Genomic DNA, 17887 nt, shown 5'->3' on the forward strand with positions numbered 1-17887 from the left:
ACAGATCACCTCCCTCCCCGCCCCAGATGAGGACACCGAAGCTCACAGAGGGGCAGTGACTTGCTCAGAGGCCCACAGAGGAGAGACCCCTTCCCCTCCCAGCCAGAGGCCCTGTCCCCCTGCCTTCACCACACCTACAGACACACCTCTGAACGAGGTCACGTCCTCTGGACTCTCAGAGTATGAACAGGCCCTCAGCCAGGCTGAGTGATGTATGGGGAGGGGGGAAGGTTGTCGTGGGGGACCTGTCCAAGTGGCATCTACCTGTCCCAAGGCCTGGGATTCTCTGACCCCAGGATGTACCTGAGGCCATGCCAAAGGCCTCAGCTCCCTAGGATCCCCTCAGGACGTTCCCCTGAACGGAACTCTGTTTTTCATCCATTCAGGAAGGGGACCCGTAGTGCCACATCTGAGTGACAGTTATGGGGTGACCAGGCCACTGGGTGATGCTGACATTTGCTTCCGTTTGTTCTTGGAAACTTCTAACGTCCACTCAGGAAGGTCCATGAAGTATCTATTGGATCCCCCGATACTCTCACTGCCATCTGGGGCACGTGCCCTGCCAACACGGCACTAGGTGAGAATCCCACTGGGTGTGTCAGCAGTGACCACTATCAGGGCACAGTGGGGAGTCCCAGAGAGCACACAGTTCTGTCCCAGGTCCACCATTCATCCCAAGGCTGGGCAGCACCCACGTCCACCTGACCCATGAGACCCCGCAGTGCCCATCCCTGGGGCAGGCAGGGTGCCCTGTCCTTCGAGGTGCAGTGGTGACAGAAGGAGCAGCAGGAGCCTGGCTTCCTGAGGACAGACTGGGCTGCTTTAGGAAGAAAAGAGTCCCCACTCCCTCCATCCACCCACAGCCTGGAGAGAATCAAATGCTGGCTGATGGACCCGCATGGAAGCCAGAGACCTGCTCATCCTGCCGGCTCCTCGCCCTCCTGGAACAGTCCAGCCAGCACCCCTGGGCCCCCTGACCAAGGCCTCCTGTCCCTAACTGCCCCCACCTGCCGACACAGCTAACACCCCCTCTTCCTGTCATTCAGAACAATATTGATGGTTATTCCTCAGAGAAACTTTAAGGGAAAAGCTCAGCAAAGCACATCCTGCCTGCTCCCTCCTCCCATCACCCCTCCGCTCCTTCCAGATCTGCACCCTCCACTCACCTCCATGAGCAGCTTCCATGAGCAGAGAGGATGGCATGGAAAAGCTTCTCAGGCCTTGGCACTCCTAGGGAAGGGAAGAGAGTGAGCTGGTGAGGGGAGCTGGAGCCCTGCTGCCTCTGGCTTCTGTCCCCCAATGGACGTCTCCCGTCATCGATGAGACAGATGCTCAGGGAACCCGGGGAGGGCACCCCCGGGACCTGATGAGTAGCATTCCCAGGTTGGAGGATTTGAGCTCAACCCAAGTCAGGAGACCAGGAAGAAGTGAGCTTCCCACACTGGGCCCAGAGTCAAGGTCAGTGAGGCCCCAGCAGGAAGAGCCTAGGGACTGTGCAAGGGCTCAGACGACAGACTTCAATCCTGAGAGCTGAGAAAGGAGAAGGGGCAGTTTCCACGACTCCAGAGAGGGGCTCCCTGGGCCTCCCACAACTTACCTTGGCCACCTGGATCCAGAGCTCCACAACTCTGGCCCTGTCCTGGGCCATCATGCTTGGGTCTCCGAGGCAGGTGCTGATGACACAGTTTGCTACAGTGCTAAATTGGCTGATGGCGGCACAGATGGTAGGTGCCAGGTGCTCGTTGCCCCTGTTGTCCCACCAGGACTAGGTGGATTCCAGACAGTGGCTGGGTCTCACTTTCTTGAACAACTCCTGGTGAGGATGAGGATGGTCAGCAGGCCCTGCCATAGCCCAGCCCACCATCCCAGGCAGGGTCAGTGACCAGATCTGGAGCTCAGGAAGCTCAGAATGTGGCGTGGGGCTTGTGGGGGTCCCTGGGTTTTGTCTACGTCCACTGAGGGCACCCAGCACAGGACGACTCTGGACAAATACTGTGGGGAAGGAAAGTGCATTTGCTGCCAACCCAGTCTCACATTCTCCAAGCACCAGAATGCAGCTCACACCAGCCATTTTCAAGTGGCATCTTCCACACATTCTGATTACCCTGGGCTCCAATTCCCCATTCAGATGTACATTGCCCTAAGGCCTTGACAACCATGGGTTTTGTTTGTCTGTCTCCTATGTAGTCATGTACCTATGAGGTGCCTACTAAGTTCTGAGGCTATGAGGCCTCGTGGGCATATGTATGATCAACCCATGGACCCAGCAGCACTTCAGTGAGCTCCCCTTCCGCACCAAAGGACCAGACTCTTCCCAGCATCCTGTGTACTACTTCATTCATCTGCATAGCTACTCTGTGTTGCAGGTGCTCTCAGTGTCCATCTCTTTGTCCATGTGGGGACAGCAAAGGCCTGGGAGTTACAGAGGTTGCGCAGGTCACATGAGGGTAAGTGGGGAAGCTGGGCCTTGGACTAGGTCATGGGATTCCGAATCAGGAAAGGGCAGGTCTTGGACCTCTGATGGCACAGGGAAGGCCGGCCCCACCTGCCCTGAGAGCCCGGCTGCTCACCGCATCCATCAGTGTAAGTTGCTCTGCAATCAGCTGGGGAGGGAACCCCAGGAAGTCAGGCTTCTGCTCCCACAGCAGGCTCTTGGTGGTCACTGCACAGGGGCAGGTGGGCTCTGGGGCTGGATCCGGCTCTGATGTAATCTCTCCAGATGGAGGAAGTGTTCTCCCTGGAGACAAGGGTCCAGCGGGCTCCAGCTGGAGCTGGCCCTGGGGCTGGAGCTGATGTTGGCACTGGCTCTGGCCCTGGAAGGGCTGATGGAGGTGAGACTTGCTCCAGCTGTAGCACAGGTGGTGGAACTAGAGCTGGAGCTGGCCTGGGCCATGGAGCTGGCCCTTGCTGTGGCTCTGGAGCTGGTGGGAGCTCTGGAAATCGTACTGGAGCAGGATAAAGCAAAAGTATCATCAAGTAGCTGACTTCCCCTGTGTCTTTCCAAAGACAGCAAAGACCCCCACTGCCTTAAAGGAACCCAGCCCATGAACCCCCTGCAAATTGTCTTCCCAGACTGCAGGGCCCTCACCTTCCAGCTCTGCCTCCACGGGCTCTGGAGCCTCCAGCTGGACTGGGAGGAGGGAGGCGTGGCCCTCCAGCTCTGAGGCAGGCGAGCTCACATGCACATGGGCCAGCTTCATCCTGAAGTAGGGAAAGTGCAGGGGCTTCCAGAAATCCTGCACTGGGTCCAGGCAGGTTCCCACTGGAGTATAGACGGCACTGGGGAGAGGCAATTAGGCAGGAGAATGGGAGGCCTTGTCATTCCCGCCACACTCCCCTCCCAACGTACCCTTGTTTGGGTCTGGGCCCCTATGCCCGCCCATTCCCATCCAGAGGAGAGCCCCATTCCAGTTCCAACCCCTGTGTGGCTGTCCTGGTAGTGGCAGGACTGCTCACTGAGCAAGTTCAACACAGAGGCAGTGTAAGTCTGTTCTTCCCACTGACACTCTCCTCCCGAAGGCCCTGGACAAGGCCCACCCAGCCTTCCATGCACTTGTGCAACTGGACTAAGGACTGAGGCAGATTCATGAGCAGACTGCTCACACACCTCCTGTTCTGGACCTGGTGGTGGTTACCATAATTGGTGGATGCAACGAATGGGAGGCAGATTAAAATGGGAATGTAGTGGGGATGGATCTCTAGGGGCCAACTCAGCCCAGCCTCCCCTCTGGTTCACAGGGGTCCTGAGATCCCCTCCATGGCTCTTTGACTCCTGTCCTCCGGGATTGGAAGCCACCAGGCCTCAGCCTTCCCATGGGAATCAAAAGATGTGTGAGATGCAGGGTTCTGCCAGGCCCGCTCCCACTACTGCCCCCATCTTCTCCTCCACCCTGTTCTATAGAGACAGGAAGCCCTCCTTCTGGGCCCAAAGATCACTCACTTTTTTAGGTGGTCCTGTTAGAATATGAGAAGATGCCTCCAGATGTAAAGGAGGCTACGAGAGCATCACACGTAATGTACGTTGGAGGACAGGACCTACAAATGATGTCTAACGTCACTGTTTGACTCTCAGACTACAACTGAGTCCCAGAGGTTGTGTCTGCTTCATTCACTGAGTTGTGCTGTGTCTCCAAAAGTCCTTCATGGAGTAGGTGCTCAATATAAACGGCTGAATGAATGAAGTCCAACCAGAACCATCTCAGATATCTGAGTGGGCCTGGGGCCCCTCTGCCGTCCCAGGCATCCTTAATTGGCTCCACCAAGCCCAAGGACCAGGACCAACTGGATGGGATCTGAAACTCCTCAACAGGGTGATCCCCACGTGCTGAGTCCAAACTCAAAAGACCCCTTCACAGAGGTGGGTGAGGCAGACTGCTTTTCACAGGCAAGAACCAATACTAACCATGAACAACCAAAGCACGCCCCACAGCCCCATCTGCAGAGCCAGGCACCAGGTAAGCACCTCCCATGGCTGATCCCATTAGTCCCTATGAGAACCCCATGAAGTTTAATCTCTCCCACCCCACTTTTCAGAGGAGCAAGCTGAGGCTCAGAGAGATGTGGTGCATTCCCATGATGAACAGCTAGCAGTAGAGAGAGTCACCACTGTGCTGAGGAGGGGACAGGCACTCATCTAGTAAACAGCTGGTCCAAGACTTGGCGGGATGTATTGAAGGCTGAGTAGTTGAACATGAATGTGGTGACGGTGGAGATATTTCTACCCAGGAAGTCTGGTACCATGGACTCTGTCAGCTTCTCCATCATGCGTGCCTGTAAGGCATGCATCCTGCAGGGCTCATTTAATTTCACAGTGGGGTCATCTTCACACTGGGCAGGACAATGAGGAACGCATAGTCAGTGTCATCACCGTGAACCACCAGGAGGATGGAGGTGACTTTCTACCCTCTTACGTAGCTGGTGGGGAGGTGAGGAGGACCAAATTCCTTTGGGAGAGAGAATGTGGAAGACTCCAGTGGGAAAACCATGAGAAAGTCTCAGGGGAGTCTCAGATTTGAATGTGGATTCTGAGGCCACCTTGGATCCATCTCGGGATCCTGCTTATAGAGACCCCTCTGCACTCACTCTCCCTCACACCAGCTGTGGTCATTGTTGGTGGTGTGGTACACCTGCCCCCTGTCCAGGGAGATGGCATAGTTGAAACCATCTGCCAGCTCCTCAACCATCTCCTGGGTGCAGCTCTTTAAAGACAGTGTCTGGTCTTTGGGCCAAGAGGTATCAGGGGCCTGCCTGGACTTGGCCACAGGGGTAACCCCAACCACAGCTCAGGCACAGAGGAGCATCTGCATAGACCCCCAGCCAGGGAGGGAATGAGATGACACCTCAAGGGCTTGGGATTCACATAACAAAGGAGCTTGGTCCCCAGTATTCACCTTCCTATCCTGCCAGGCACGATCTGGGGTATGAACATGCCACCCTATCAGGCTTCTGACACCTAACAACATGCTCCTGCCCTGGAGTGGCCTGCCCTGTGTTACCTGAGGGTTCCTCCTGCCAAAAGGCCAGAGGCGTTGGAGGTGAGGGCTGAGCCAATATCTACAGTGACTGAAGAGGCTCTCAATCGCAGATTTCCAAGAGCCAAAGATTCAGAAAGTCGGGGTACAAAATGAGAACATCCTGCTGTGTTGAGTGTCTCCATTCCAATGAGGTGGACACGAGGCTGTGTCTAGAACATGTGTGCCTGGGAACCAGAGCTCTAAGTTCTGTTTGGGTCTGTCACCAAGGAAGTGAGGTCGCCTCTCCAAGATTCCATTACCTGGGCCCCTTCCTTCAATGAGACCTGCCAAAAGCCCCCTCTGGGCTGTTGACTGCTCTCCCTCTCTGCCCATGACATCTCCATAACTGTACACAAACATCCATCAGAGTCCTTCCCATAGCACCTTGGGAATGGAAACAAGGTCCCAGCTTTGAGGAGACACAACTGAGTTCAGACCTCTTTTTTCCTACCAGTTCTGTGTCCTGCAAAAGCCACTGTGCCTCTCAGGGCCTCCCCAGTCTCCCAACCTGCACAATGGAGATGGTGCTAAAACAGCTTCCTAGGGACATTGTCAGGTGTTTATGAGCTAATACTTACAATACTTGTGGGCTGCTGTCTCCTGTGTCTGATGCTGGCTCTCGCATCTATGTCAGTTCCATCTGTGCAGCCTCGACAAACTCCCACACCATACTTCTGGCCACGCATCGTTGGCCTGAACTTGGTCTGGTCACTCTTAGCTGCAAGAGAGGTTAGGAACTTTATCTTTGAGTTTGTTGAATTGCCACCCCAAATAAAACTGATTCTCTAATCTTAAGATTAAGGAAGAATGTGAAGTGTGGAAACTACCAGGGCTCTCTCCCTACACTAACCTCCTCCTGAGAGGAACAGATGATGTTCTTCTCAGATGAATCAAGTATTTGTTTACCTACCACAGCCTCTCTCTCTTGGTGTTTATTCATTCACGGAGAGAACAAAGTCTTGCTTCCAAACCAGAATGTATGAGAGGGATCCCTGCCCTCTTTTCCCAGCAGAATGACCAGAACCAATTTGTTGGCTTTTATCTGCCTGGACCTTGTAAGTAGATCTAAGAATATTCTTTCTATGTCCTTCATTGTGTGGGTCTGGGAGGGTCTGGGATTGTACAGAATTTTAGGCAGACAGTAGGCTCCTAAAAATCTGAGTCAAATTTGAGTCTTTGTAAATCAGCGAAGGAGAGTAATATCAGCATCACGGTGGAATAAGACATGTCTCGTTTTTCTCCTCCTCCACCAACAATAATTTGTCATTCATCCACAGATAAAAGTGTCTTTGTGGGAGAAGTGGGATCCAGCGCCATATGCCAAGGGACCCGGGAGGAGTCTCACCCACCCATGCATCTGATAATAGGCTGACAGACCTCGGTCCCATCTGTGGGCCCTGCAGTGGCCCATGAATCTGCTCAAGCCCCTTTCATCTGCTATATGGAAGCCCCTGGAAAACACTGTCTTAGACCAAGACACACAGATGAGAGGGGATTTGTGAAAGTCCAGGGTTCAAGAGAAGTTCCAGCACTCTCTCAGAACGCAAAAATGTGTTCTGATGGGTTGAAGAGTTCGGATGCACTGACAGGTGATTACTCGTGGAGGGCTTTAAAGGGATGTGGGTCCTCTAACTGCATTGAGGACTCCATCAAGAAGCCTTCCCATGAGTCACTGGGAATGCCTCATTCATGGATCTCCCCAACTGGCCCTTGGGCACCCCCACTGCTCCGTGTGCCTCACATACACACATGCCCCCGCTTTATGGCTTGTTCTTCGTGTGTGCTCCCAACAGTGGTGGTCAGAGTGAGCTCTGGAGGACAGCTACTGAGCATGTGCAGAAACTTGGTCCAAATCTGCAGGCCAGAGAGAGACCACAAGCTTAAGCTTTCACACAACCTCTGGAGAAACAAAAGGCAGGCTGTAAGCACCTGGCTTAGTACATTGCAGCATCAAGACAATGCGTAAAAGCTGGCAAATTCTGCCATTAATTAATAAAGTAAAACTGCTGAGATCATATTGGTATAACACATTTAAGAATAAATATATTTTTGTAAAAATAGAAAGTTTAAAAAAATGACATTTCAAATGTTGGAAAAATTAAGCTTGAGAAACCTTGTAGGTATTTGATAAATGTCTGTTCCTGCCTTCCTTCTCCAGAGCAGATATATATATACACACATATACATATATATATTCCCCCATAAGTGATATAGATACATACATATGTGCATACATACATGCATATATAATGTGTACATATGTATATTATATACATGTATGTATGCATGTTTGAATACACACATGCCCACGTATATCTCTACAATTTTACCTTCAGTAAGGCAAATTTCCAGTTTGTATCGACTATAAATAACTCTGTGCTTCAATCTGTTAGGTTTGTTTTGTTTCGTTTTTTTCCACAAACATTTTTGTTAGACCTCTGGGCACTTTTCAATTGAATAACCATTGTATTTTTCATTCATTCTTGCGCTTTCATGTTCTCTTTTTAATAAACATATTTGTTGGAATATGACATACAATCAGAATAGAGAATAGATCAGAAGTGTAAAGATGATGAATTATCAGAAAGTGTACATGTGTGTTAACACCACTCAGGCCAAGAAACGGAACACAGCCAGTTCTTTTTATAAAAGATTACATATAATATATATAATAGATAATAACAGAAGTTACTGGGATTATTATTTCTCCTTTTTCAGGAACTATTGCACTGAACTGCATTGCACAAACCAAATGGTATGGTCTCCTTATAAAATACAGCTAGATTTTGAATGTTAATTGTTTTTAGGAATGCATGAATTTAGTACAGGAAACAGTGACCTACAAATTTCCTTTCCTGTAATAACTCTGTTAGATTTTTGTAGCAAAGTTAAGCTATTCTCATAAAATGAAATGAAAAGTTTTCCCATTTTCCCTGTTCTCTGGTAGAGCTGGAGTAAATGCGTGTTATTCCTCTCTTGAATGTTTGGTAGAATTTATCAGCGAAGGTGTTAGCCACAATAAAATGCTGTTGGAATGTTTTAAACTATGGATTTGATTTCTTTCATAGATATGGGATTATTCAGATTTTTCATTTCTTTTTGAGACAGTTTTGGTAACTTTTATTTTCCTGGGAATTTGTGAATTTTACCTAAATTTTCGAATGTACTGACATGTGATTTATAATAACATTGGTGATTGTTTCTTAGCCAGTGCCAGGGCTCCAGGCTCTGCAGGCTCTTGAATCAGGGAGGGTCTGGCCTGAATCTCCTGGGGGCAAAAGTCAAGCTCAACTGACACGTCTCTGTGGCTTCAGGCACCTGGATGGCGTAGGGAGAGTTTGTTTCTTGTCAGAGGATGAGAGGCTACATGCTTTTCTTCTTGCCCTCTGCTCTTCACTCACACCAGCTCAGCAGACCTTGTACCTGGGCAAGTTGTCACCCACGCAATGGCCATGTAAATTCATCTAGGTCTGGTGGACATTTGGAATCTTATTTCTTAAATGCTCTCTTGAAACCATATAGCAACATTTGTATAATTTTCTCTATTTTATATTTGAGTCAGTTTTGGTAATCACATTTTCATGTTTTACACCTTACAAGGCTGTGTCTCTTAGATTCATGCATTTCCGCTCCCACGGCCCTTCATGCTTCTTCCACATGTTCCTGCCTTTTGATGTTTCCTCCCTTATTGGAACTCTCAAGTTCATCCTAGTTTCCTGGTTGTTGATGGTGGCAAATACTCAAGTGTGATGGGGCAGAAGCTTAGGCAATTTGATTGCCAGCCTTCTCCCACACCATTCTCAACCCACAGATATCATGCTTCTCTGCATGACTCGTACCCTTCAGTCGGAATTCCTCTTCCTTCCCAGGCCTATCTCCAATCTCCTGTTAATATTACTGCTGTTCTCCAAAGCATTTAATGATGTGTTCATATGAACAAACAGTTTGGATCCTGAAGCAAAGAACCACTTAGAAAACCCACTCTGAATGTGATCTGCTTTTTCATTCATTACAGTTTCCTCATAAACATAATCACTTCCCTCCATGTGAGTGGAATTCAGTAAGGATGTTCCAGAGCCCAGGCTACGTTATTTGATTTAACTATAAATTCTAAGGCTCCAGGAGAGCTGTTGCCACAGATACAATGAGTTGACTGGGCATTCCTCCTTAATTAAGTGCTTGCGTCAGATTTGATGATAATCGTGGTTTGAGTCTTTTCCCTAAGGATCCTTATCCCTCTCTGCAGGTTTCAGTACAAGAACTACCGGTATGTTCTGGCCTTCATTTTTGCCATTGAGGAAATCAACAGAAACCCTCATCTTTTACCCAACATTTCTCTAGGATTTGATCTCTATAATGCCCTGCACAGTGAACAGAGGACACTGGAGAGTTCCCTCATTTGGCTCTCAGGGCTGGAAAAGGATGTCCCACGTTTCACCTGTAGGAGAGAGAGCAAGTCTGCAGGCTATGTGGGATGGGGAGAGATGACATCATGTCTCCTTTGATGCCATCCTCAGGTGCCTGAAAAGGATAAAAGGAGGAGACTGTGTTTATGCATCTCTCAAAGAATGTAATCTCAAAGGATAAGTGTATAGAGTCCTGGTGGCGTATGCACATTTCCTTTATTTGTCAGTCCTAGGCGCTATGATTTCATCCACATCCATGGATAGCAAGGTTCCAGGGACCACCTCCTCTTGGCCAGTTTGAGTCCCAAGCCGGGGTCAACAAGCCATTTGCATGAACACCATTTGCAATGATGCAAATGAACTGCACTAGAGGATGCCATGTCAGGGGTAAAGTGAGAGGGTCAGAAAGGGCCCATGCCGGTCAGGTCTCAGACAAGAACACTCCAGCATCACAGCCTCCAAAATGCACGATAGGGAGGGACAGCCTCACACACCCAGGGCCCAGGGATGCCACAGAACTTTCCGTGTGTGACTCATGCAGGGCTGCATACCAATCACGTGTGCAGAATGCCACAAGGCCATGCGTCCCTGCCTGGGGAAGCAATAGTCATGCTGAATTTATAAAATTCTAAATCACTAACACAAGACCAATGCAGAAATAAAGTTGCATTTTTGCTTTTCTAAAAATTGACTTCCTCTCCTTTTCCTCAGTTCTTTTAACCATGTTAATCCCAGGACGAATTTGTTGTGATGATCCACTTCTACACCTTCAAGGTTGGTTTCCTGTATTATTTACGCTGTTGTGAGCACATGGGACTATATGGGAAATTCCTCCCTTTTCTCTCCCTAAAGAAGAGGGTACGAGCTGGAAGGAACCTCTATATTCCACATCACCCCAAACATCTATGACTATGACAAAGATCACACTTACAGACCTCCATGGCCCTGGAGCATAGGGGATTTCAGGGCAGTGAAGCTATTGTTCTCTATGGTTCTGCAATGGTGGATACATGTCATTATGCATTTGTCAAAGCCCACAGAATGTACAAGACAAAGAGTGAACTCTTAATGTAAACCATGGGCTTTCATTAATAATAATGTATCAATACGGGTTCATCAATTATAACAAATGTACAACACTAAAGTTAATAAGCTATAGTTAATAATGTTACAATAATAATATACAAATTATATAGATTACTAATAAGATGTTAATAGTAGGGAAATTGTGTGTTGGGAGGGATGAGGGAACATGTAGGAACTCTCTTTACTTTCCACTTAATTTTTCTGTAAACCTAAAACTGTTATAAGTAATAAAGTCCATTATTTTTCTAAAACTGCATTTTCCAATCTGGTAGCCAATAGCTATGTGTCATTACTGAACACTTAAAATGTGGCTAGTCCAAATTGAGATGTCTGTAAGTGTAAAATACACAATGGGTTTCAAAGCTTTTATATAAAAACATGAATGTCTAACACCTCAATAACAATTTTATATTGATTACATGTTGAGATGATAATTCTTTGGAGATGTTTGGTTAAAAAAAACATTATTAAGATAAAAAAATGAAAGACTTACATGGCTACTGACTTGGAAATTGCAAGACGCACCACTACGCACACACACACACACACACACACACACACACACGAGACTATGGCTGAGGCAGGGGGTTCTAGGATCTGCAACCACCACACAAACTTATGGCCTCCCACACTCAAACCCACCTCTTCTGACTTGGAGCAAGTCTATTGCTATGAGTTGAATTGTGTCCCAAAAAAGATATATTGATATTTAATCCCTGGTACCTGTGAATGTGACCTTATTTGGAAATAGGGTCTTTGCAGATGTGATCAAGTTAAGATGAGGCCATCAGTGTGGACTCTAATCCAATGTGACTGGTGTCCTTGTAAGAGGAAACATCATTTGATGACAGAGGCAGCAGTAAGCCAAGAAACACCAGGGATGGATGGCCACCACCATAAGCTGAAAGAGTCAAGGAAAGACCTGCTGAAACTTTGAAATCAGATTTCTAGGCTCCAGAATGGGAAAAAAATTAATTTCTTTTGTTTTAAACCACCCAGTTTGTGGCATTTTGTTACAGCAACCCTAGGATAGTCATACAAGTATAAATGGCAGAGCTCCTGTAACACAGGAAACAAACAGAAAACAGAGGCAGACAACAGGGGCTTTATTCTCTTCCTTCCAAGTTAGAGTGGTTTCCAGAAAAAGTGATTGCTGCAGTGAATGTTTCTGGTGTCTTTGTGGTTTTTCTGGGGCTGCCGGAACTGGTGAAGCCATTGAAGCATTTGAGGAGAAACAGATAATGGCATGTGAAGCTCTAACTGTTACGCTGGAAATGATGGAGATATTTGTGATTCAAGAATCCTAAACTGGGAGAAAAGGCCATCACAAGGTGACTGGGAATCAGGTGCAGCTGGTCCTTCTCCACTGATCTTTGAGAAAAATGGGACTTTATCCAATTCACGATGAACCCAAGACCTTCCCTGTAACCTTACTTATAATATTGAAAATTTTCCAAAATCCTATGTGTCTACTGATAGGATTCTAGTTAAAGCTATTATAAGAAACTACTCTAAAAATACTAATAAAATACTGTAGACATTAAAAATCATATCGGAGTCTATTTTTGAGCAAAAGCTAAGTCTAGTTATTATATAAGTGTTGTAAAATAATATATTCATGTTTATATACATAAGAGAAAAATCGACTAGAAGAGGATACGCCAAAATATTAATGGGGAATATCTCTGAAAAATGACAGTTGACTCAGTTTTCTCTTTTTTCCTCTCTTTGCTTACCTGATTTTTTAGTAAAATGATGACGTAATTTTGGTAATAAGGCAAATCGTGTATTGTTTTATAACACTAGATCATAAACCCTGAAGTTTCTGATAAAACAGGAGGGAGAAATAAGGGACCAGGTGTGTCCTTGAGTTTTGACAGGAAATAGCTCCCAAAACTATGGCTACACGGAAGTCTTCTTTTCTGGAGTAAGGGTTTAAACAGCTTATTCTCTCTCCAAACAGGAAATTATCTAACATGTAGTTCAAGCCTACAGATAAACTGCTGAACCCATAAGACAGCTGTCTTCATATTACTGTTACAAACTCCATCTTCTTTTAATCTCCTAAATTGCAGCAGAGCTTTATCATCCTACATTATCCGTGCACCCTTGTTGTTGGTGTTAGTGGTGGTGGTTGTGTGTGTGTATGTGTGTTGGGGTTGAGGGTATGAGGGGAGGGAAAAGGTCAAGGAAATAATAATGGCAAAAATTGCATCACAAAATTGAGACTTCACAAGTACTAGCCACCAGTCTTAATCTGACATTCAACTTAGAATCCTGTATCATTAAAATGTGACATTGGTGGCAGTCTCAACTAAATATGAATACAGCCTCTCTTGAGTTTGCATCCACCTTCTGCATTTCTTTTTTTTTTTTTTAGCAACCCCTTAGTTTCTAAAGGATGAGAACTCCTAGGAAACGGTTCTTTAATAAACATGGAATCTGATTCTCAAGTGCTGATTATCCACTCTTATAATGATCTCTCCATCATCCAAAATTTGAAAGGCCATTGGTTAGAGTGGAAATCTTGGAGTTACGCCAGTGGCACACTGCATTTGCCTAACTGAACTTCTACACCTCATTTGGGTGAAACTCAGAGACAGTACTGAAATCTGCAATGTGCAAGATGGCAAAAAATGCCAGCCCCGGGCAGACTCCAAGACCCAGAAGGCATTTGCGGATGCTAACAATTAACCTAAATTATCTTTTTTCTCTCTCAGGACTCTACTGCGTTCTTTCCTTCATTGAGACTCAGAAGTCTTCAACCCAAGGTTTGTTGAAGCTCATGAAGGAAGGTGGTTAGTACATCTTGCATTTCTACAGCAATGGGTTTTCAACACAGTCCATGTGTGTGATTTTATATTATCCTACAACCATTTGGAGGTAAGAAAGACAAACATTGTCCTCAACTTGTTTCAGACAGAGAAAGTGTGGCATAGAGATGGTAAGTGAACTTCTTAAGTAATGAAGAGAGTATCATACAGAGAATGGAGGCCAATGATATTTTATCTAGAGTCAGACAAATGTGAGTTTGAACCTCTGCTCCCATAGATGCCAACCCATAGATGGGTGAGTATAGAACCTCTCTATGTTGCTTCTTCCTCAAAACGAAATGGCAATGCTAATATTTACACATTATGGCTATTTTGAGGAAATGCAATAAAATAAGTAGAATATCTGCACAGCATTTTGTGGAATGACTTATATGTGGTAAATGCTTATTAATGGAGGGCATTATTTTAATCAAAGCTACACTTAACTAGATTCTTAACCGCAAAATGGGATGAGAGAAGGCAGAATGCTTCACTCCCTTATTAATAAATATCTTTATTTAAAAAATACAAAATTGCATTTTTATCAATTTTCCCACTTATATAAAAAGAATTACACTCTAAGTCCTTTCAAGACTCACTCATTATAACAATGAAGTAATAATCTCATTGTTTATTCACTTCCTGTGGCCATAGGGGGGCATCTAAAACAGGTAAAATTTTTGTAATATTCTTCAGAACATATATGGCTATTTTGTCTAGGTGAATACACCTCTTTTTTTTTCCCCCCCTAAAAATAACACCCTAATCAAATGAGCATGTATAGGTTTTCACTGGAATGTAAATCTACAATATTTGCATTTGGGTATTACATTATGCACTAAAATGGAAATTTTAAAGGTATGCAGCTGGTTTAGATTCAGAAAAGATATGGATTTATAGCTGTTAAGGAAGATGAGAGTGGAAAATTTTTGTATAAAATTACATGGAATATAAAGATCAGAATTGTCCATCAGAAATTTCTTCTGGGGAAAACCTAAAATGTGACCCCTATTATACCTCCGGGTTTGTATGCACAACGAGGCATGTGCACATTGAAGCAGTGTGCTATATTAGCCCCAAATGTAGATTTTTTCCCTAGTACACCTGCTCTATCCATCCTGTGATCTACTAGCTGGGAGACCGTGGACAAGTGTCTTCACTTTTTTGAATCTCATTTTCCTAGTCAGTAAAATGAGTTAATACACCTAAGAGACCTGCTTTAATGATTAAATAAGATAGCACCAGTAAACCGTCTATCTTAGTGCTTGCCAAAATAAGTGCACAATAACTGTTGTTTCTATTTCCTCCAACTCAAACACTGGTAACAATGTTGAAAATCTGATGTCTTCTCTGTTGCACAGAAGGTGGAAACTCCTGCTTAACATGGGATTACAACTGAAATGATGGGTATAGTCATTCAGTTGCCTAGGAGTTCACTAAAAAAGTGAAGCATTTTAACCACATTCCAAGAGTGAGTTTTAGGCACTTCTAGAGACATACTTTCTGTCTCATCACACCAGATTTCAAGAATTTGGCATCAATCAGCCCTAGTCCTGTATTTTTCCACCACTAGTTTCTATTATTAAGCATCTTTGGCTTCAGTGGAGTTCACCAAAATCTCAACACTTGTGTGCAGAGAAAAAATGTAATGGATCAGTGAGGCAGGAACTCGAAGCAAAAGTCTACTAAGAGAAAGACTGGTTCTGAAACCCCAGTAATGATGCACCCAGTTTTAAATTACTTACCTGAAAACTCTTCCCAGTGAAAGCCCCTACTAACTCCTTTATTTCACAGGTGCTAAATACTGTGGAGGAGAATTTGTCTGCCCTCCAACTTCAAACTGTGTGAATACTAATGTCAGCTATTACTGTGAGTGCCACCAGGGATATGTCACCAATGATGGAGACCACACCTTCAAGAGTCTGCAGAAGAAATGCATTAGTGAGTACAGGACCCGGGGCTTACACGGGGGCTCAGTGGATACAGATCATTTCAGCCTTTCCCCAGGTGATGGTCAAAATGAAATGTCAGAAAACATACAAAATAGTATTCAAATTGGTGTATCTTCTTCAGTTGAAGATGGTATGGCTTTCATTTCATTTCAAAAATGCCATTTGGGAGAAAAAATGAAAATGCGGTGAATTTTCTTGCCTTTCTCAATAATAGATTCTAAGGACAAAATGTATAAGATGAAGAGGGAGAGAAAAGGGAAGAAGACTAAAAAAAAGTGAAAAAAAGGAAGAGACAGGGATCCAAATATATTATAGGAAGTGACTTTATTCAAATAAGTACATAACATCCCAGATGAACAATTTGCATGTGGGTTTCGACACAATTTTTTTTAAAAAACTTTTATTTACTTTATCATATGTTAGAGGATAAATCTCTTTCTTTACAATTTTATCTCATTTGGATTAAATACAAAAAGTTTCAATATCAGAATTAATGAAATTAAAAGTAATTTAAAAAAGAAATCTCATACACAAAACCTGCCTCCTCAATCATGGTCATCTCCTTACAGACATGAAGAAATGATGCAAGACAGGATGATGGGTAAGGAGGTGTAAAAAGGAGTTGAATCTTGGAAAAGGGAAAGGAGATGGGGGAGATTGAGAGAGAAAACTTCATGAGGAGAGAGAAAATGAGTGACAGGTTTGGTGAAGTGATAAAAAGGAAAGAACTAGAAACAGAACTGGTTTTGAAAATGACCTGAAGTTTAGGAAGCTCAATACAATCCTGAGACTATTGATCGATAGAAAACCATGGCATAAAACAACAGTGGGCTGGCTCATGACACTTCTCTGAGTTCACACAAGAGAAAAGAATAAAGACCAAAAAATTCCAAGCCAGGTCTTACAAAAAAATTCTTAGGGTGTTCATCAGAGAAGTCTTTTATCCTACAAGCAGCCAAAATGCAGGGGTTCTCAACCCTGAGTGTGCATCACCATCCATCCTCTGGGGAGCTGGTTCAAAGAGATTCCTAGCGCAGGACCCAGATTCAGATTCAGCAGGGCTAGGGTGGAGCCAGGGAATTTGCATTTTTAAGAAACTCCCAGAGGATGCTGATGCTGCTGGTCCAGAGACCACACTTGGAGAACCACAGCTCACACCTTGAGTAGGACTGTCCAAGCGGATTGCTCCAAAGTTTCTCCAAAAGAGTTTTAATCAATCCCTACTGAAACATCTTTCTTTCTTCTAATAATTTAAGCTGGCAACACCAATCATGTTCACTGATCATCCACTGAACAAATGTTTACAAAGCGTGTACAACTTGCAAGACATCAAACTCAGCACGTAAAAGGATTCAAGTCACAAAGACTCAAGAGCAGGAAGTTGACTTGATGCAGCCCAGGGTCTAAACTGAGTTCCTATCCTCTCCTTCGCTCTGACAGTTGCTCTGGCATGTGACAATGTCTCCACTCCTTGTCCTCTAAATGCAATGTGCAATAACATTACAAAGGGTTATGAATCTACCAGTGATGCAGGACTTATATCAATTTCTGGAAAGCAGAATTTTACAAACAACATAGAAGATTGCAACAGTAAGTCCGAATAGAGTAACAGGCTTAAAAAATTAGAATGGATTAGGTGTAGCAAAAGTGAACCAGTTCCATACAACATGGGTTTGAGATTCTAGAGAAAAGCTACCCAGGTGAGCAAAGATGCCAGGAAGAAAACAGGTCATAGAACCGAAATGTGAAACTATGCCCATGACTGAATTTTCTCTTTTATTGGTTGTTTCAGAAAACAAAAAACAAAAACAAAACAGTGAATGTTCAAAGTATTCCACACCATAGAGTCTCTATTCATTCTGTGATAAGTTTAGCTACTAGACTAGAATCTTCCATCAAAACCCAAGGCCCATAATTGGAAATGTTACTAAGCAAACAGAGTAGCCTGAAAATTTTATTACGAAAAGGAAAAAACGGGAAACAAGTGGGAATCATAATAGCATAACAGGTGACTTTTTCCCATCTTTCCAGTTCCTGTCCTAGATATTGATATTGTATTAACAGCTTAGTCTTCTAATCCCATGTTGATTATCTCTATGATCCTGGAGAATTATCGC

The 17887-nt window shown here is 44.9% G+C and overlaps 1 protein-coding gene across 1 annotated transcript in view; it reads left to right on the forward strand.

The window, feature by feature from the left end:
- Positions 1 to 8959: 8959 nt before the first annotated feature.
- The window catches only part of LOC124225675 (adhesion G protein-coupled receptor E3-like), a 32142-nt gene continuing 23214 nt past the window's right edge, over positions 8960 to 17887 (forward strand). Inside the window, exons 1-3 of the mRNA XM_046638307.1 lie at positions 8960 to 8967; positions 9760 to 9953; positions 15613 to 15759. Of these exons, the coding sequence (XP_046494263.1) occupies positions 8960 to 8967; positions 9760 to 9953; positions 15613 to 15759 (349 nt within the window). The remainder of the gene's footprint in view (positions 8968 to 9759; positions 9954 to 15612; positions 15760 to 17887) is intronic.

The sequence above is a fragment of the Equus quagga genome, chromosome 14 (genome assembly GCF_021613505.1).
Source record: "Equus quagga isolate Etosha38 chromosome 14, UCLA_HA_Equagga_1.0, whole genome shotgun sequence".
In the NCBI taxonomy this organism is placed as follows: domain Eukaryota; kingdom Metazoa; phylum Chordata; class Mammalia; order Perissodactyla; family Equidae; genus Equus; species Equus quagga.